The sequence below is a fragment of the Egretta garzetta genome, unplaced genomic scaffold (genome assembly GCF_000687185.1).
Source record: "Egretta garzetta isolate BGI_Z169 unplaced genomic scaffold, ASM68718v1 scaffold638, whole genome shotgun sequence".
Taxonomy (NCBI): domain Eukaryota; kingdom Metazoa; phylum Chordata; class Aves; order Pelecaniformes; family Ardeidae; genus Egretta; species Egretta garzetta.
Window position 1 is genome coordinate 1351319 of NW_009260676.1, and position 19627 is coordinate 1370945.

At 40.2% G+C, this 19627-nt stretch overlaps 1 protein-coding gene across 1 annotated transcript in view; it reads right to left on the reverse strand.

The window, feature by feature from the left end:
- LOC104132492 (multiple epidermal growth factor-like domains protein 6) overlaps positions 1 to 15030 on the reverse strand; it is a 230410-nt gene extending 215380 nt beyond the window's left edge. Inside the window, exons 1-4 of the mRNA XM_035901187.1 lie at positions 14957 to 15030; positions 3058 to 3192; positions 2298 to 2407; positions 738 to 842 (exon numbers count right to left, since the gene is read on the reverse strand). Of these exons, the coding sequence (XP_035757080.1) occupies positions 738 to 842; positions 2298 to 2407; positions 3058 to 3192; positions 14957 to 15030 (424 nt within the window). The remainder of the gene's footprint in view (positions 1 to 737; positions 843 to 2297; positions 2408 to 3057; positions 3193 to 14956) is intronic.
- Between the last annotated feature and the right edge of the window lie 4597 nt (positions 15031 to 19627).

The following is a 19627-nucleotide window of genomic DNA, read 5'->3' on the forward strand; positions in this document are numbered from 1 at the left end:
GAGGCCAAATGGATGCAGTTCTATAATTCTGGAGAGTTTCACACAGTATGTGATGGTCTTATTTCACATAAATTACAAGACAACCCATTGTGGGTTTATCAGATTGTGAAGGAGCGTATGAGAGAAAGATTTCCATTGAGAATGGGTGATAGTCTAAGTCGCACAGAATTCAGTCTATAATATGCTAGAACAGTTATTGAAATGAAAGATCAGTGCATAAATTGCCTCAAGAATACTAGGAAATACTTAGTAACAATCTGTAAAACCAGCCTTCCTACTTTCAGATGCACCAAAAGAAGTCCCATGAATAAATACATTTGGTTCATTTGCTACATCCTTTACCTACTGCCCAACCTGTTTTGACTCAGAATTTACCCTCCCAAGGGTAAAAGCAATGCTGAGAAACTTAGCAAGAGTGCCACAAGACCATGCAGGTTCAGAAGCAATAGAAACATATTCCACTGAAGACCACTGCTGATACTCAATGGTATTATCCATTACAGAAACTCATCTGATATCAACCAAATTAGTTGTTCATCTTACTTTGTTAAAATTCAATACCAAAAAAGGCAAATTATGGAAAATAACAGAATGACCAAGCAACCAGTCAGAGTCCAGCAGAGGCAACTTTAATTTTAAGTCAACATTAATAAATTATTCATGTTTTAACAAATATTGATAAAAATGCATCTCGTGCTTGGGCAAAATGTATTTGAAACAATTTACATTTGACTCACCATACTGGCAGCGAGGACCCTGAAATCCCGCGGGACACTGGCACATCTGGGATCCTGCTTCAGAACATTTCCCTCCATTGAAGCAAGTGCCAACAGTGCACAGCGCTAGTATGCAAACAGAATGAAACAGGGGGGTTTTGTTAGTTTTGTGCCAAGGATACTCCAAGAATTGCCTCTTCCTAACATAGTCCTGCTATAACAGGAACTTCCAAATAAGAAATCTGGCTTTTTATTTACGCGGAAAGGTTAGACTGCAATAGAACTTGTTATCATGGGTATAGTTACCATGTTGATATGAAGAAATTTAACTTGAATAAAAATCAGACTAAGATAATGCAGTTTAACCTGAAGATGCTTCAGAGGCAGAAGACAGTTTCTCAGGACTCAAAGCACTACCTGAATCCAGAATGAAAGAAGAGATGAACTGCTAGAGAATAATTCAGCAATGATTAAGAAACACTGGTGTACTAAAAGATGTTATATATGTCCAAGGGAATCACAATACTACCCTTCCTCCAGTGCACAACGTTATTTATTTACAGTAAGTTAAATTCCACACACTTCAGCCAAACTTGCAAAGAGTATCAAATATAGAAGAATAATTCAAACACTTCCATGCCCTAAAGAATTCAAAGCAAGTCTGCACTGCTCTTTCAGGAAGAAAATAATTTTATATTGCCACTGGTGCTCAAGTACATTAAATTCCTGTACACCAAAGATTAAGATACAGATTGCAAACATATCTGACTTCTTGCAACAAAACAGGTGCACACTAAATATGTAGATTCAAGCTGAAACTACCAGGAATACCTCTCAGGCTTGTTTTTGTTTTTTAAATGCAAAAAGACAATCATAAAGGCAAGCTCTCTGAATGCAGCCCTCAAGTTGGTATGAAGATTAAAAAAATACATAGGAACAGATGCTAACTTTCATACAGAAAATACAATTACTGACAAAACAGTAAAAAAACCTAAACAGTGAATAAATTGCTATCTTCTACTCATGTCTTGTTAACAGTGGATAAGTGCTTCCTTATCATTTAAATTAAATTCCATCTTTGAGGAAAACATGCAATCATGATTAGAAATTACTGATAGGAAAAAGTTCTCATCAGGTGGAGAACCGTAGGGTGGAAACACAATTGCTTCAATGGCAACAGCAGCAGTGAAAAAGCCAAAGCCAGCCAGACGCCACAAGGAGTGCTACGGCCAAGAAACAAGTGCCTGACAGCAGATTTCTTTGCATAATTTGGGTAACAGCAATAAATTTGGTTGGCCTGTCAAAGCCAGGCTGGCACAAAAATGCTGCAACAAGTATAATCAGAAATTCAGTTTCCACTGTTTAGATTAAAATTAGAGATACTTGGTACTTATAGATATGACAGCTTTGGTATTTTTAAAAGTTTCTTTCCCCATCAATAGATTACCTCTTTATAACTGGAAATCCCACTTATAAATAGCAGGAAACAAAATCCATCTTTCTAGAAGTAAGCATCAGTAGGAAAGTAAGGCCTAAGGGTATCATCTCTCTTGGTTTGTCACTGCTTTGCCATCAACTTACAATGCAAACAGCCAGGTTCATCGTCACGTTGGACCCATCCAGGGCAGCACTTATAGACAGTCTGGCGCTCCATTCTGTACACCTGCTTGTAAATTGTGTAGTACCCAGACCTTTGAAGAGAACAAGTTTAAAAGAACAATCACAACTTCTATTCCACTTATTCACATCTTGTCAGTAACTAACTGTACTCGTACGTCATATTTATTATAGATTTTTTCAGCCCCTATCAGTACTTCTTGTTCTCAAATGAAGCAAATATAGCAAAATGCATCCTGATAAGATCCAGTAGCTCTAATATACTATGGCCACATATTCTCTGATGAATTTGTATTCAGGCTAGTCAAAGGTGAGTGATTTTGTTTTGCAGTCAATTTTGGTTTTAGCTGTTGGGGGAGCCAGATCTCCCATCAGTTCTCAGCATATGACAGAAATAGAAAGAAGTTCAATTTTTCAAAGTAGATGACTTGACAGCTGGACTTCACCTGAAACAGGATGAGACAGGAGCATTTTCTGATAATATAAAACTGTGATCTAAAGCCAGCCAAGAAGTTCATGACACACCCAAAACACAGAAAAGTCGCGTTTTCCACTCAGTAATAACAGACCTAAAGTAAAGTCTCAGCAGCACACAGTATCTCCATTACTAAGTAACATATTTCTGATTAAATAGTTTACAACTTCTCTCTTGCAAAAAAAATTATGAAGAGTTTGCACTATGTTCAGTAACAGAATTAATTTATAATGATAGATAATATATTACCTTCTCTCATAGCCCATACACCACCTCTTCCCTGGGCAACCTTGTTTCCACATCTTGACCATCCGACTAAAGGCTTGAACGCATGGCTGCTGGTGTCCTACCAGTGCCAACTCAAACACCGGACAGACATTTGGCCTTGAGGGAAAGACAAAATATACTGTATTATTTCTAGCACAAAATTTAGAAGTCTAGAGAAATATACATAACTTTACTCCATATATAAAGTTAATAAACAGATTTTTATATTCCTAACTAAAAATACAGTACTTCTATGACTTTTTTCCACCTTGAACTGATCAAGCAGATCTCTTGCAAAAATGCAGTATCCATAAACACCTGACAAATCATGATCCAATGATTTCAGAAGAGCAAACGGTCCACAGGTGTTAATGGCACCGAGATTTCATTAAGGTACCGGTTGCACAAGTCACGAGCACAAACACATCCCTGATGGCTTTTTTTTTTTTTTTTAACATGAAAGGGCCAGCTAGCAAAATGCGATTGTACTGTCTTCCCTGAAAATGAGAGCTAAATTTTTGCGGCAGGATTTGACTGACTACTTGGCAGACACTTTTTGCTGCCTCTGGATAACCCAGCCTACAGTAACCCTTTTGGAGGAGGCACTGCCTGACAAAGGATCGCACCTGGCAAGCTGAGGAGCAGATGATGGAGGCAAGGGAGCCCGAGAGGCTCTTCCTACATGGAGACCACTGAAGCCCCCCCCACCCCCAGGTCTTATACCTGCAACAGCCCCTGCTTCAGCTGACATGCCAAGGCAGGAATCGGACTCGGCAGCTATAGGCACCAACCTCCACAGCTCAAATCCTCAATACATACAGAATGAAAAGGCCTGCCTTAGAAAACGGTACATAAACTGAACAAGACATACAATGAAATTCAGGCTCCACAGAAGTCAATGGAACCTGTATTGTCGATTCAAGGGTTGATAAGAGTTACCTAAACCATTGCTGTGGAAAACGTGTATTCTGCAAGAGCCCCCCTGTGCCATCAGTCTCCTCGGAGAAGCACATGAAAACCGTAAGAGCAAGTATTGTTGTTCTCTGCTGATTATTCCCAAAATAACAAGACCAAAATAAAAGCGTTGCTTTGTAGGATTACATGTAATCTTCATCCTGCTACCTAGCCCTAGTTACAAAAATAAAAGGATTTCCAGAGGTATGGAGGGTCAAAAAAAGGTTACCTGTTGATGGTTGTGCAGAGATTCTGCCAACCTTATTCTGATTTCCTTACCCTGGTGTAAATTAGGAAATGCTGCATGCCAGAAAAAAAAAACAAAAAACTGTGTAAGACATGCAAAATCTAACTAAAGCCACAGGACAAGGAGAATATTGTGTTTCTTTTAAGGCAGGAGCCTACTGTAACAAAAAGGAAATTAATTCAGTGATTTTTTTTTCTTTAGTACTTTACAGATTGTTAACATAATAATTAAATCTTCAGTTCCCCAAGACAGCCTGCTCTAGCTGATGAGGCTTTGCAAACATAAGCCTCGATGACTAGAACACAGGGGGAAACAGGGACCTTGGTACACCCGCTCCGGTAAATGGTAAACAACATTCGGCAGGTGTGTCAGACTGGCTAGCAGACAAGTCCTTCCCCAAATTCCAGTTGGAGACCCCTCTTCAGGCTAGAGTAACCATGATGACTACCTACTCATGCACTCCTTTTCTCCGTCAATCGACAGAGGTATGAGTGTGAGCCTGTGCTAGAAAACAAATGGGGTTTTGCATTAATAAGATAGATAACTGTTGTAGCCCAACAGCTGCCTAGCAGTTAAACTTATCATTAGTTACACTGGATATTGTTAATATCCCATTCAGGATTTGCAGTGCTTTTTTATCTTAGAGGCCCAAAGTACTTTACAGCTCCCTATTATGTCTGAACACCACGCAAGGTAGTCTTTCTAATAAAAAAAAGGGACATCTTTCATCTGCAGGTCTTCAGGTAGTTTACAAACATCATTAAATCAAGCCTGTGCAGAACAGGAAAATACCATAAGCATGAGCGTTTTTACTACCAAGCTAAATACTTGGAAGAAACCCTGCCTGCCTAGATCAAAGCCACTCTACAATATTCCCAGTACTGGGCAGAAGACTCTTAGTGTTCTGCAGAGGCCAGTGGCCATGCAAAGCACATCCAGAATGGGAAATCCAGCCAGGTCTTCCAAAGGTACTGCAGCTCTCCAGCTGCAGGGAATACTTGGGACATCCACCTCGGCACAAAGCGGACCTTCGCCCAACCACCCCCTCAGGAATTCCAGGTAGCCTACGTAAAGGAAGTCAGAAAAAGAAAGTCTACAACTGAATGCTCTGGTTGTCTTATCTCATCACAGAAAAAAGTACACTTGTACTAGAAAACCTTATCTTGGCAGAAATTAGTTCCCTGAACTAGAATGCCGGTTTCTCCCAGGCTTTGGAGGAACTGCTCATCTCCATCATCCGCAACCCCACTTCTAGCATACATCCCTCCCACACTGCCACACGTTCTTCCTCCTCCACCACAGAGTCCATTTTCTACATTGCTCCTTATTTCCCCTTGCTTGAGCTTGCCCTAACTACAGCTACCAACACCACGAAGCAAGACAGAAGGCAGTAGCAGTGTAGTTTCAGATTGCCTTAAATTCCTCCAGAAGCCACCCTTCCTCCACATTCCCATCTCATCTCCATTACTTCCCACGTGTCCCAGCTACCCCTTCCTCTCAGATTACCTCACCATTTAACATATTTAGCTTAAGTTCACAGCAATTGTTCCCAAGCCATTCTTAGCGCAAAGTCTGCCGTTTGTTTCACATCCAAAGGAGGTCTTCGTATGCCCAAAATCTTGCCTGCTTTTTTTTTTTCCCCATTACGTCAGTTGGTCTAATAAAACCCTCGCCTTACTTAGCAACCATGCCTCACTTCACAGGCTTTTTAAAATGACTCTCCCTCTAGTGAATAGAACATCATGTACTGATAATTCATGCATATCTCCTTTTATTAGAATTGCCTAAAACTTTCCAGATAAAGGTACATTCGTATGCATCGCTCTTCCATAAATAAAAGAGAGAAGCTGACAATTGTTGTAATGACATACTGAGCCCATCCTATAAATTCATACTCATGTGATATTGCCATATTTCCAGGAATAGCTGTATTGGTTTCTATGATATAGCTAATAAGAACAAATGGCGCTCACAGAACAAAACAAGCCAGCAGCATAAAGTCATATGTTTATTAAGATTTATTCAAAGTAAGCCATTCCTCCTAAATGCCCTTGGGATAATTTAAAGGCAGATATCAAAACCTCTCCTACACTATAATTAAATTGCAGCAATTGCATAAAATGTAATCCTCTGCTGGCAAAGCTGGGACACAAACCATACCCTCTCCAACAATTAGCCATCTTCACAACTCCCCCACACGTAGTCAACATGCCAGTTTTTGGAGACCACTGAAGCCCCCCCCACCCCCAGGTCTTATACCTGCAACAGCCCCTGCTTCAGCTGACATGCCAAGGCAGGAATCGGACTCGGCAGCTATAGGCACCAACCTCCACAGCTCAAATCCTCAATACATACAGAATGAAAAGGCCTGCCTTAGAAAACGGTACATAAACTGAACAAGACATACAATGAAATTCAGGCTCCACAGAAGTCAATGGAACCTGTATTGTCGATTCAAGGGTAGATAAGATTTACCTAAACCATTGCTGTGGAAAACGTGTATTCTGCAAGAGCCCCCCTGTGCCATCAGTCTCCTCGGAGAAGCACATGAAAACCGTAAGAGCAAGTATTGTTGTTCTCTGCTGATTATTCCCAAAATAACAAGACCAAAATAAAAGCGTTGCTTTGTAGGATTACATGTAATCTTCATCCTGCTACCTAGCCCTAGTTACAAAAATAAAAGGATTTCCAGAGGTATGGAGGGTCAAAAAAAGGTTACCTGTTGATGGTTGTGCAGAGATTCTGCCAACCTTATTCTGATTTCCTTACCCTGGTGTAAATTAGGAAATGCTGCATGCCAGAAAAAAAAAACAAAAAACTGTGTAAGACATGCAAAATCTAACTAAAGCCACAGGACAAGGAGAATATTGTGTTTCTTTTAAGGCAGGAGCCTACTGTAACAAAAAGGAAATTAATTCAGTGATTTTTTTTTCTTTAGTACTTTACAGATTGTTAACATAATAATTAAATCTTCAGTTCCCCAAGACAGCCTGCTCTAGCTGATGAGGCTTTGCAAACATAAGCCTCGATGACTAGAACACAGGGGGAAACAGGGACCTTGGTACACCCGCTCCGGTAAATGGTAAACAACATTCGGCAGGTGTGTCAGACTGGCTAGCAGACAAGTCCTTCCCCAAATTCCAGTTGGAGACCCCTCTTCAGGCTAGAGTAACCATGATGACTACCTACTCATGCACTCCTTTTCTCCGTCAATCGACAGAGGTATGAGTGTGAGCCTGTGCTAGAAAACAAATGGGGTTTTGCATTAATAAGATAGATAACTGTTGTAGCCCAACAGCTGCCTAGCAGTTAAACTTATCATTAGTTACACTGGATATTGTTAATATCCCATTCAGGATTTGCAGTGCTTTTTTATCTTAGAGGCCCAAAGTACTTTACAGCTCCCTATTATGTCTGAACACCACGCAAGGTAGTCTTTCTAATAAAAAAAAGGGACATCTTTCATCTGCAGGTCTTCAGGTAGTTTACAAACATCATTAAATCAAGCCTGTGCAGAACAGGAAAATACCATAAGCATGAGCGTTTTTACTACCAAGCTAAATACTTGGAAGAAACCCTGCCTGCCTAGATCAAAGCCACTCTACAATATTCCCAGTACTGGGCAGAAGACTCTTAGTGTTCTGCAGAGGCCAGTGGCCATGCAAAGCACATCCAGAATGGGAAATCCAGCCAGGTCTTCCAAAGGTACTGCAGCTCTCCAGCTGCAGGGAATACTTGGGACATCCACCTCGGCACAAAGCGGACCTTCGCCCAACCACCCCCTCAGGAATTCCAGGTAGCCTACGTAAAGGAAGTCAGAAAAAGAAAGTCTACAACTGAATGCTCTGGTTGTCTTATCTCATCACAGAAAAAAGTACACTTGTACTAGAAAACCTTATCTTGGCAGAAATTAGTTCCCTGAACTAGAATGCCGGTTTCTCCCAGGCTTTGGAGGAACTGCTCATCTCCATCATCCGCAACCCCACTTCTAGCATACATCCCTCCCACACTGCCACACGTTCTTCCTCCTCCACCACAGAGTCCATTTTCTACATTGCTCCTTATTTCCCCTTGCTTGAGCTTGCCCTAACTACAGCTACCAACACCACGAAGCAAGACAGAAGGCAGTAGCAGTGTAGTTTCAGATTGCCTTAAATTCCTCCAGAAGCCACCCTTCCTCCACATTCCCATCTCATCTCCATTACTTCCCACGTGTCCCAGCTACCCCTTCCTCTCAGATTACCTCACCATTTAACATATTTAGCTTAAGTTCACAGCAATTGTTCCCAAGCCATTCTTAGCGCAAAGTCTGCCGTTTGTTTCACATCCAAAGGAGGTCTTCGTATGCCCAAAATCTTGCCTGCTTTTTTTTTTTCCCCATTACGTCAGTTGGTCTAATAAAACCCTCGCCTTACTTAGCAACCATGCCTCACTTCACAGGCTTTTTAAAATGACTCTCCCTCTAGTGAATAGAACATCATGTACTGATAATTCATGCATATCTCCTTTTATTAGAATTGCCTAAAACTTTCCAGATAAAGGTACATTCGTATGCATCGCTCTTCCATAAATAAAAGAGAGAAGCTGACAATTGTTGTAATGACATACTGAGCCCATCCTATAAATTCATACTCATGTGATATTGCCATATTTCCAGGAATAGCTGTATTGGTTTCTATGATATAGCTAATAAGAACAAATGGCGCTCACAGAACAAAACAAGCCAGCAGCATAAAGTCATATGTTTATTAAGATTTATTCAAAGTAAGCCATTCCTCCTAGATGCCCTTGGGATAATTTAAAGGCAGATATCAAAACCTCTCCTACACTATAATTAAATTGCAGCAATTGCATAAAATGTAATCCTCTGCTGGCAAAGCTGGGACACAAACCATACCCTCTCCAACAATTAGCCATCTTCACAACTCCCCCACACGTAGTCAACATGCCAGTTTTTAAGCCATCGGACTCATTGCTTTGACACATTACTTACAAATTTAAGAACAGTTCCTTGAACAAGACCAAAACTCTTGAAAATACAGTTTTGTATTATGGCATTCTATTAATTAGATGCCATCTAAGATAAACCTGAAACCTCAAGCAGATGCAACGATATATTCAGAGAAGGAGAACTCCATTTTCCACTCCCATGCCCTTCGCATTCAGAAAATATTTCTTAATGGGAATTTAAGTGTTAAAACAAGCAAAACAACACAAATGTATACTATGTTCTGTGAGCTGATTGATACCCCAGTCCTTTAAAACCTTTTTATACTGAAGGTCTCTGTTAGCCAAGACTAACACGAAGGCTATTATTAGCTTGTCAGTCTGACTCGGGCAAGACAGAAAGCTCTCTTTTAATATTTGCATTAGGAGACTGCCCTTTAAACAAAGACACCCTACACTCTTCCAGCTCAAGACTTAAGATTCTAATGAACAGATAATTAGACCAACATGAAGTGAGAGCAGCCTTGGCTAATCATATGGCTGTGATGCCTGTGAACCACAGCACAACAGGAAAAGTTCAGAGAAAATTAAAAGCATCTCCAGGTGGGATATAATTCATTTTTGTGCTTGGAATTTAAAAAGGAATACATATCTTCACACAAAAAATACAGTCAAAAAAGTACCCATGGAAGGCTATTAAATACCAAGATGGCAAACCTGGCTCAGGATGTCCCTGAGCCTCAAGTTACCGAGGCTGAGGCAGTTATTCAGGCAAAGTCTCACTGCACGCTCACCCTTCCCAAAAGATGGGGGTCCACAAGACTCTGGTCTCACCCACCCAGCATTTCACAGCATTTGGGCATACAGGCAGCATCCCTGAAGTCTTCAGTGAGGCACTGGGGATTGTGGTCATTCATCCTGAGCTACAATTCTACATCTTCCACCTCAAGCCATCATCACCACCAGTATCACCTCAACCGAGCTCTCCTGAGAAGGGATTGGAGCCTTCCCACAACTTGTGGCAGAGAATAGATGGTAGAAACGGCAGGTCTACAATCTCCCAAGTGATGTTCTCTGCAGTTTTATCCTTGCCCATGATTCTGCAAAGGATATCAGTGCAGCTACCTCTTTTATACACACTCACCCAAGCATAAATAATTTTATATAGCAATAGGTAGACTCTTATGATGGAGTGCTCGTGACTTTCAGACAAAGGAAAAGAGAGTTACAGGTACGGGCCATCTGCTCGTGAGTGCAGGGAGGCAGCTGCTGGCACGTGTGGTCCAAAAGGGGCAAACAGAGGCGAGGAGAAGGGAAGACAACTGAACACACAAGAGCTAGAAAGGGAAGAGCTCCACCATTTCAAAAGGTGCATCATATCACTGTGATAGGGATATTTTTGTATTCTGCCTCACATGATCCTAACACCTGGCTCTTTGAATGGCAATTAAAAGTAAATCTCTCATTCTATCAATCCACTTTTTTTTCCAGCTCAAATCAAGAAGCTAAAGGTAGGTAGATTTAATGGTAGTGAGAGCGCAAACACACATCAAGATATCCCTAAAGGTTTCTTTCAGCAGCACAAACTTTAAATCAAAACATTAATGAATACGAAGCAAAGAATGATTTGGCTGCCTGATTTTAGGTCTTTCCACAGAGACTAAGTGAATGACACCACCTTCTACACTAAGCCAGAAGGCTGTTAACATCTTCCTAAAAATGAGATGATGTAGCCTGCATTGCCTCAGCTCAAGAATTCGCAGCCTGAACACTATTGATCTTCCCATGAAAGAGTCAATAGACGAAACCTGTTGTAAGAAGCGACCTGGTGGAATTCTGTATTTTCAACACACTAATTGGTTGGTGCTCCTTCCTTTCATGCCGTTATTAAAAGTTTAGAAAAGATTAGTCTATATGCTTTTCCAGATTTAGTCTGAGAAGATCAAATGAGAGCTTTCCTTAAGGAAAGAAAGATTATAGTCAGGGCTAAATTCTCCTCTGCTGTGAGGACAATAGTGGTTTTGCTCTAGAGAAACTCTCATGTTGATCAGAACATGGTTGTACGCTGCTACAAGGCTTTGGCTGGAAACTTCTCAGGCTAGAAAATTGTCTGAATCTCCTCACACCTCCAACCACCCAAGCAAACCGTCCCCAGCTTCTTATAAAAGAGACCTCCAGAAAGGCAGGCTGGCACCATGCAGCAACACACCGCGCTGTAGAGGAGAAGAGGTCAGCAACATGATGTTGTTATGCAAACAGGATGTTGATTAAAAGTTTGCTATAAATATCATCTCAAGTGGAAAGGAGAGAAAGCAAGTTTCATCTGAACACAGAAAAATAGTCAAATTAGGAAACAGTCCACAGAAACAAAACATTCAGAGAACAAATTACATATATTTATTTATATATAAACAAAATTATAGATAAATTTTGTCTTGATACGTATTGCCTAACAGCAACAATTGATGAAGACTGAAATGACAGAAAAGGCTTTTCTTCCTTTTTAAACTGCCAAGCTCCCCTTTTTACCCTTAATCTATTTTAAGGCTCATTTCCCCACATTTCCCAGATAAAATTAATCAGCACTACCAGAGACAATTAGGACATCCTGCTCCCTTGACCACTAATCAATCCCTGCTCTCTACTGATCCCGTATCAATACTTGTGATGTTTATATGCCCTCTGGGATATGGATTGTAAGCACCAAGCTCATTTAGATTAGGTCTCATTATCACTACTGTTCTCTGGATCGGTGGATGAAGGTCCACCACAGAAGACTCTCCTAACCCCACAGGTTACTAATGCACTGTTGTGTCTTATTCGCATCCTCTCTCTGATTAGATGGAACAGCTAAATAACATGAGAGTTCTCTCAGCCTTTGTGCACTGCATCTAAATTAAGAGCAAATCAATATGAGATGATTAATTACACACTCAGCTATTATAACAACAATAAGATTTTTAGTTCCTACTGCTATCAAAGTGCAGCATCTGTCGTTTAGCTTCTATTTAACTATCCTCCTCCCTCCCCCAAGACGGAATAATCTATTTTGGTTAGTAAAAAAGCATTAAGACCAACTTGCACATCTAGATCATTTAACTAGGATTTGCCAAGTCACCTTTTTTTGCATTTTAAATCAAGGTGTGTTTTCATATGTTTTGGTTTTTTGGTTTTTTTTTTTTTTTTTTAGTGTCACAGAGCCTCAGCCCCCAGTAACATCCAGTTTTACAGCTTCTTCTACTGGCTGACCTCTGCAGGCACTAAGTGGCTTCTGCAGGATCAGGTAAGGCATCAAGTACAGACCCACAGGATGGCAAATACAGTATCACCACTTTAGCACAGAACTCTAATAACCTCCAAATACCTGCCCTCATTCACATTCTGGGAAGTGCGCATATTACTTTTATCTACTGTATCCAAAACAGTGGATTATCCCAGAATATGGCTACTTTGGCATGAGCCTTACTGCAAACAAAGAAAATTCACTACCAAAATAATAGTACAATAATTGCAGAGACTACCTGGTATTACCATCCTCCTAAATTCATTACGTTCTTTATTGTTAGATGCCTTCTGCAGACCTCCACCGATTTCTACGCTGGGGTTATTTTTAAACAAGTGACTTAAAGAACTGCATCCAGGAGAGCATCAGCATTGCCGCCAGCGACCAGACCTGCCAAACCTCACACAGCACCCACAAACCCTTCCCAGCACACAGACTTCTTGACAGACAATTTAAGGACCTTTGTCCCAAGGGTCCAACTCTAATGAAATTAGAAAACCACACGGGAGGTCACATATGAGGAGGCTAAGAAATAGTTCACATGTACTCATTTTTAAGAGAAAGCAAAGAATTGTCCAGAGTTAAGACAAAACAGAGGGTTAAAAAAGTGTAAAATTGTAAGAGGAAAGCATCAGGCAGCAGCAGTCAGCTCTAGATGACATTTCACGTTAACTACACCCATCTCAATCATCATTCCACTGCAGAACAGCAAATAACAAAAGCCACGCCAGTAAATCTCCTAGGTACACACACCTGAGCTTCTTTGGGCAAGAAGGCACATGAGGACCTGATGCTAAAATATTAAAATAAAAATCACTGAAAAGCGTCATAAGGAGAAAAAGCTCATTTTGCTTTACAGCAAGTGCCACATTGCTATGTTGACAGTGAAACTCGTTAGAAGGCAGTGAAATCCTCAGATTCAGTCTGGCAACCAGTATCTAGGAATTGTTCACTGCTTTTGTGGTGGATGTCAGATTTTAACAGCTTAGAGCCAAAACCTCTTTTCTTGTAAACTTACTTTTGAAGTAACATGCAATATATTCAAGAAAAGTCCCTACATGCCAACGTTTTAAGTGTTAAAATACACCAAGTAAAATATAAATGCCTTGGTTGATACCACTGATGCAAATGCCCATTTGATTTTTTTTATAAAAAACATCAAGCAATTTTGGTAGAGCTAAATAGCCACTGATGCAAATGCCCATTTGATTTTTTTTTTTATAAAAAAAACATCAAGCAATTTTGGTAGAGCTAAATATTTTATGAATTCTAGCCACAAAAAAACATGGCAAATGACAAGCATGCATTAGTGGATTAGTGTTCAACAGTGCTTAATTTGGGGGGGGGAAGCCTCACCAAACATTTGTATCTTTCAGATTAGAAACTTATACTGAGGTTCTAAATAACCCACAAATTCCTGGTGTTATTTTTACAGAGGGGGGGGGGGGGAAAGATGGACAGTCCTTGCTGCACAGAGAATACAATTGTAAGAGGTAAGTTCATGCAATTGTAACTTTTTACCATTGATGATGCACCCGTCAGGCAGGGAGAGCGCCAGCAATTACAAGTAAAAGGATAACCACTGAAGAGTACTGTAAGGGTTGGGGTGTACAGAAACTCATTTCCTAGGCAGAAATATTCTCACCTGAAAAGACTAGACCCAAAATACGTCAGTGTTTCGTAATTTGAGATTTTGTTTTTATAATAAAACAATACGAAACACCTTAAAAAGCCTCCTTCTCAGGCATAGCTTGAAAAAGTATGATATATTTTCAATATTGAATTAATTTGTGTACATAAAAACAGTCTGGCCATGGTGTTCTCTACTAAGCAACAATGTGAACCCAGTTCTGCTCTGATTTACAGAGGGAAGGCAGTACGGTGTTTCTACTAAAGAAAACAGAAAAAGAACATTAGCCTCTGACTTCAATAACATTCCTCTTCTCACACACATGAGATCAAATATTCATCCATAGGTCAAAGGCACTGCGAGAAATACATCTGAACATACAGCTCAGCTTGCATACGTGTTCTATCAGAAAGGATACATCTGCTTACGCAAAAATCTCAAGTTTACCTCCGGAACAATTAATGACTAGTTTTAAATCAAGACCAGCATGGAATCCAGAGTATAAAACCAAGACTACATATGCTCAGTACGCAATTTTAAAATGCTTTGATTTAGCAGTAATGAAAGGAAATTTCTTTCTCCTCAGAAATAAATTAAAAGCAATAGATTTTACAGAGAACGTAAGCAGTAACAGGCTCGAATTTCAGAAGGAGGAAATCTATTAACAGTGTTCAAAGAGAGAAGGTATTTAATTGGTGAATTATACAAGTCTGCAATATGGCCTGTTAACTCCCTGAGAGCCAATGTGGTGCTTCCATCAAAGGAGGTTCTGCTGACGAGTCATCCAAAGACCAGGTTTTACATCACCAGACAATCTTACCCTTCCTCACCAGAAGGTTTCTCCAAGTTTATTAAAAATATCCCGTGTTCCCTGCCATATCTAGACCACGGCATGCCTAGAACTCTGATAAATAAGCAGTACTGGATAGAGACAATGCAGAAGAAAGAAGTCAAAGCAAAAAGCAGGCAGTTTTTCTAGAAATACTGCAAACACACACGACGTGCACATAATAAACGTATGCATAAGTAACTAAACTGTATCAACATTTCATAACACAGCACAATGAAACCTAAAGAAACACTGACAAGTTCTCCCCTCTTAAGTCACTCTTCAAAAATGCATCTTAAGAAGCCAAATACTATTAAAAGTGAAAGCAAACAGGGGGTTACCTACCTTAAATGCACAGATTTAACACTCATACAGTATATATAAGCTATTGTGATTATGGGTGGCACATTTCTAAACCTCTGGTGGGTACCTTATGTGAGGTCTCCGATATGAAAACAGATATTTGTAAAACTGGAAAAACGAGATCAAGTTCATCTTTGATAAGCACAGCAACTTCAGGCTATCACATTTTATGACCATGTATTTTCATAGTCTTATGGCTATTTCAGAGTTTAGGAGGAAGTCTTGATCTCATTTTTCTCCCAAAGAGCAGGAAAGTGTCATAAGTCAAGAAGACAACTATAGCACGATGACCCTCATTCATTGTCTGTAAGTCCCCTGCCAATGACTACACCGGGGAGAAGAAAAGCACCCTTTACCATCTGTTTAAAGACTAAATTAATTTTTAATTTTCTTCTAGAAACTCTGAAACAGAGGCTTGAACTGCAAACTCTTGAAGAAATGTGATTTTGTGTTATAATGCTGACCAGCATGAGCTCTATCTGGTGGCAAGATACTGTAATGCACAGGCTAGAACGTCTATTTTTTTCAGCGTTATGTTCATATTCACAAAGATGAGAAACATTTCAGTCTTCAACATTTATTCTTCCTTCCTAGCAACAACAACTGGTTCTATGCCAAAGCATTTAAACTATGCTTACCAAAATCACATTATCCAAACCTCCTCAAAGGCTGGAGGTAGTTCCCATTCAAGAACACCGAAGGTTTACTGTGACCTTACAGATTCAAGGCAGACAGGACGGGGAAGAAGTACTTGAGGTTTCAGCAGAAAAAAAAATTTTTAGGTAAAATTCAGTAGCCTAAATCAGAATTTGGCAGTGACTCTGGGTGGCTAACATCCCTTCAACCAAGGCTTAAAACAGAGTTGATAAGAAAGACTTAACTTAATCTAACTTCATGTAAGGTTCAAATTTAAATACACCACAGTGGCAAATTAAGTCCTTCTTTTCACAAGAAAACCTGCAATATTTTTTAACTATCAAATCTGTGAAGATACGATATCCATTTGGAGAAATGGAAGGAGCTTCTACTACATTATTCATTTCAGCTCCAAAAACTAAACATACCTCAAGCCTTTATTTAATGCTAGGAATACAAACTTTTCTCACACCTGCAAATTGGCATCACTGGAGGTGAAAACACAGTGTATTGGCTAAACAGCCAATGTACAGAGACAATTTCTCACCAAGAAACGATTATACAACCTACTTTTCACATCATTTGGACAGTATTATAACAAAAATCCAGGCTCCAAGTTTAAGCTGTATCACCACATACTTTACAGAAGCTTTTTTTTTTTTTGGTGTTACTTTGTTTTCTGCGCTGCCTTCCAACATATTCAAAAAGACATGCAATTTGTTCCACTGCAGCAATCAAAATTCAGATGCATCTCCTCATACCAAAATGCTTTGTACACCAGTAGTTTATTTTTAAATACATTCCAGTCCTCAAAAAAAAAAAGAAAAAAATTACTTCACCTTTTTAATTACACCTACTTGCCTAAAGTTTTTCATTTGTATTAATTTGAAATATTGTCCACAACCACCCCTGTCTGCAGTGAGACACGGTGCAACACTAGTCCTGTATCTCGGTAACCAAATCACCGATACAGTTAAAGGAACAAATTTGCTTGAGTGTTGCAAATGTAGATACCATCTGAATGCTAGATTTTGCTTTTGGGAATATGATTTATCTGGAGGAACGCAAGCCTACAGTGCCCCATAGAATTGAAGAAGCTGGAAAACAGTTACTCAGCCAGGAATCCAGCTCTAAATCCAGGTGTTCCTTGGAACGTGACCAAATTTACTTGCTTATGGATAGAGTAAAAATATGCAGCTGCAACATTCGAGCAGTCAAAAAAACCTCAAGAATATAGTTTCATTGCAAGATTGCGACTGGATCCTCTAAAACCAAATCAGACCCTTTAGATGTCATCCTGGACCTGGAAAACCACAGAGCAAGTCAATGGGCTTAATGTCAGCAGGGACAAAGTTTCTCTCCTGACTTTTTCAAAGGAGTCCTTACTCATGTGTCACTGGAAGAGAAGAATCCATGCTTGAGCCATGTCTCGGTCCTAACTATGAAAGGTAATATTTATTGCACAAATGGGATTCCTAGCACATACCTCACAACCGCCCCTGCCTTTTGCTCCCTCCTATAGAGCTAGCTACGCGCAAACATCTGTACTTCTAAGACTTGTAGTGGAGTGTGTGTCTAGGAGAAGATTTACCACTTCTAAGCACAACTCAAGCCCTCTACTCTTAGTTCTTATTTCTACCAGTTGTTATTTCTACCCCCAGCCTTCTGTGAAGCGTGATCCTGAAAGTAAACTCAATGCCAGATAACTACACATTACACTTATAATGTCATTAAATACCCCATTTTTGAACTACAGAGCTGCTAAAAATGTGCTTTTTTTATGATGAGAGACAGTCATTTCCTAATTTCAAGGCCTAAATACCACACTTGTCAGTGAAAACTGCGTATTTGTTCTCTGGTCGTTCCAGCGTTCTCTAAAGTTCTAATACAAGATCATCAAGGGCTAATTATCTGGAAACGTAGTTGATGGAAATAGCTAGTCATCCTATAATCTGTTCTACATTAAATCTCCTCAGGGGGCTTGGAAGCAGAATACCAACATCCACACAGATCCCTTGCATTTTTAGCTAGCAGCAAACACTCAAGTTAGCAGCAGAACGAACACAATTACGGAGAATACCCTGTATATCCTCAGCCAGAGAAGATCTCAATCAAAACAACAACAGCAAACGCTAAAGAAGGAAGCAGGCAGCATGGCATATTCCAAGGGATACATTTGCTGTTCCTATCCCATCGACTGCAGATGACCGATGTCAAAAGAACAGAACAGAATTACTAAACCAAGGCGATTCATGAAAAGCATCTTTTGGGGCATTTCCCTGTTTCTTGGTGAAGGCTGCTAGGCTTACTCCTAAGGAGTAACGACCTCTTGTATTTCTGTTTACATCAGAGGTGAAGCCCTTAAATAGCATAAAGTAAGTTTAGAGTAATACTTATGCTTGCCCTAGCTAAAGAAAAGCAATAAGAATTACAGTAATTGCAGGAATATGCCTCTTGGGAAAAGCACCCAAGGCTCTGCCACAGGTATGGGGGTTTGGGTGGGGTTTTTTTGATTGCTGCTGGCTATCAGCGCACTGCTGCACCCCATGACTCCAGCCCAACAGTAATATTCTCATATAGTTTCGTTTCCAGAAAGGGATGGTTCCTATATTCTTTCAGTGATGCTATCTTTAAAAAGGTAAAAGCAAACAAAAACTGCTTGGAGGCAATTTGCAGTTACCACCACCTCCAGCTTCAAAAGTGCAGAATCATAGTTATTACCGATCCGTCAAATGCAGAGATTAATGCAGGCCAACAGCATTCTTCCTCAAAGTAGAGTAATTGCTTATAAAGACAGCAAGAAACGTGCCCGAAACACAGAGCACTTTTAAAAAAAGGAAAATGCTTTACCAGAAAATGAACTTGACTTCTCTAAACATTGCAATGGATATTTAGCACTCTAGCAAAACGGAGTAATACAAACCACCTTCAAAGCACTTCTAGTAAATACATAAATACATATCTACATGCTATCATGCAGGAAACCAGTGAGCAACAGGCTTAGAAATTTCAATTTTGTGATGGAAGAAATAACTAAATTGAAACCAAATACAAGATAAATTAATTATAAATGGGTACGATGAAGTTGATTAAGTCAAAAAAAATAGGAGGAGCAAAGAAGTTAGAAATTAGGGCATGCAGAGACACCAGAGAAGGCTGTTGTCAGGTTGCTGGGGGGGGGTGGGCAGGGATTCCTTAAAAAAACAAGGGGGAGCTTTGCAAAGAAAGAGGTGCCCAACACAAAGCAGGGAGCAGTTTCCAGAAATTTTATTTTCTACTTGGACGAGCAAAAACTTTAACCGGAAGATTTTGTGCATGCCGTCAGCCATTCTACTTTAGAATTTGACCAGAAAACTGCCTCTTGACAAAAACCCTCACCTTGGATGCACAACAAAGGCCATTTGCTGCTCACGCCGGGCCAGACACCTCACGGAAAGTTCCTTCTGCGTGAGCACCAGCTCGTACACACCGGGACCCAACCCCTTGGAGGCTGCCTACCTTCTGCGTGACCACCAGCCCCTACACGCCGGGACCCAACCCCTTGGAGGCTGCCCAGGGGCTGCGCATCGGTGCCTCCCCCCTCTGCCTGCCCGCGGGCCCTACTCCTCCTCACTGGATTGACACTTTATTGCTCCGATTTTTTTGATTTTTTTTTTTTTTTTT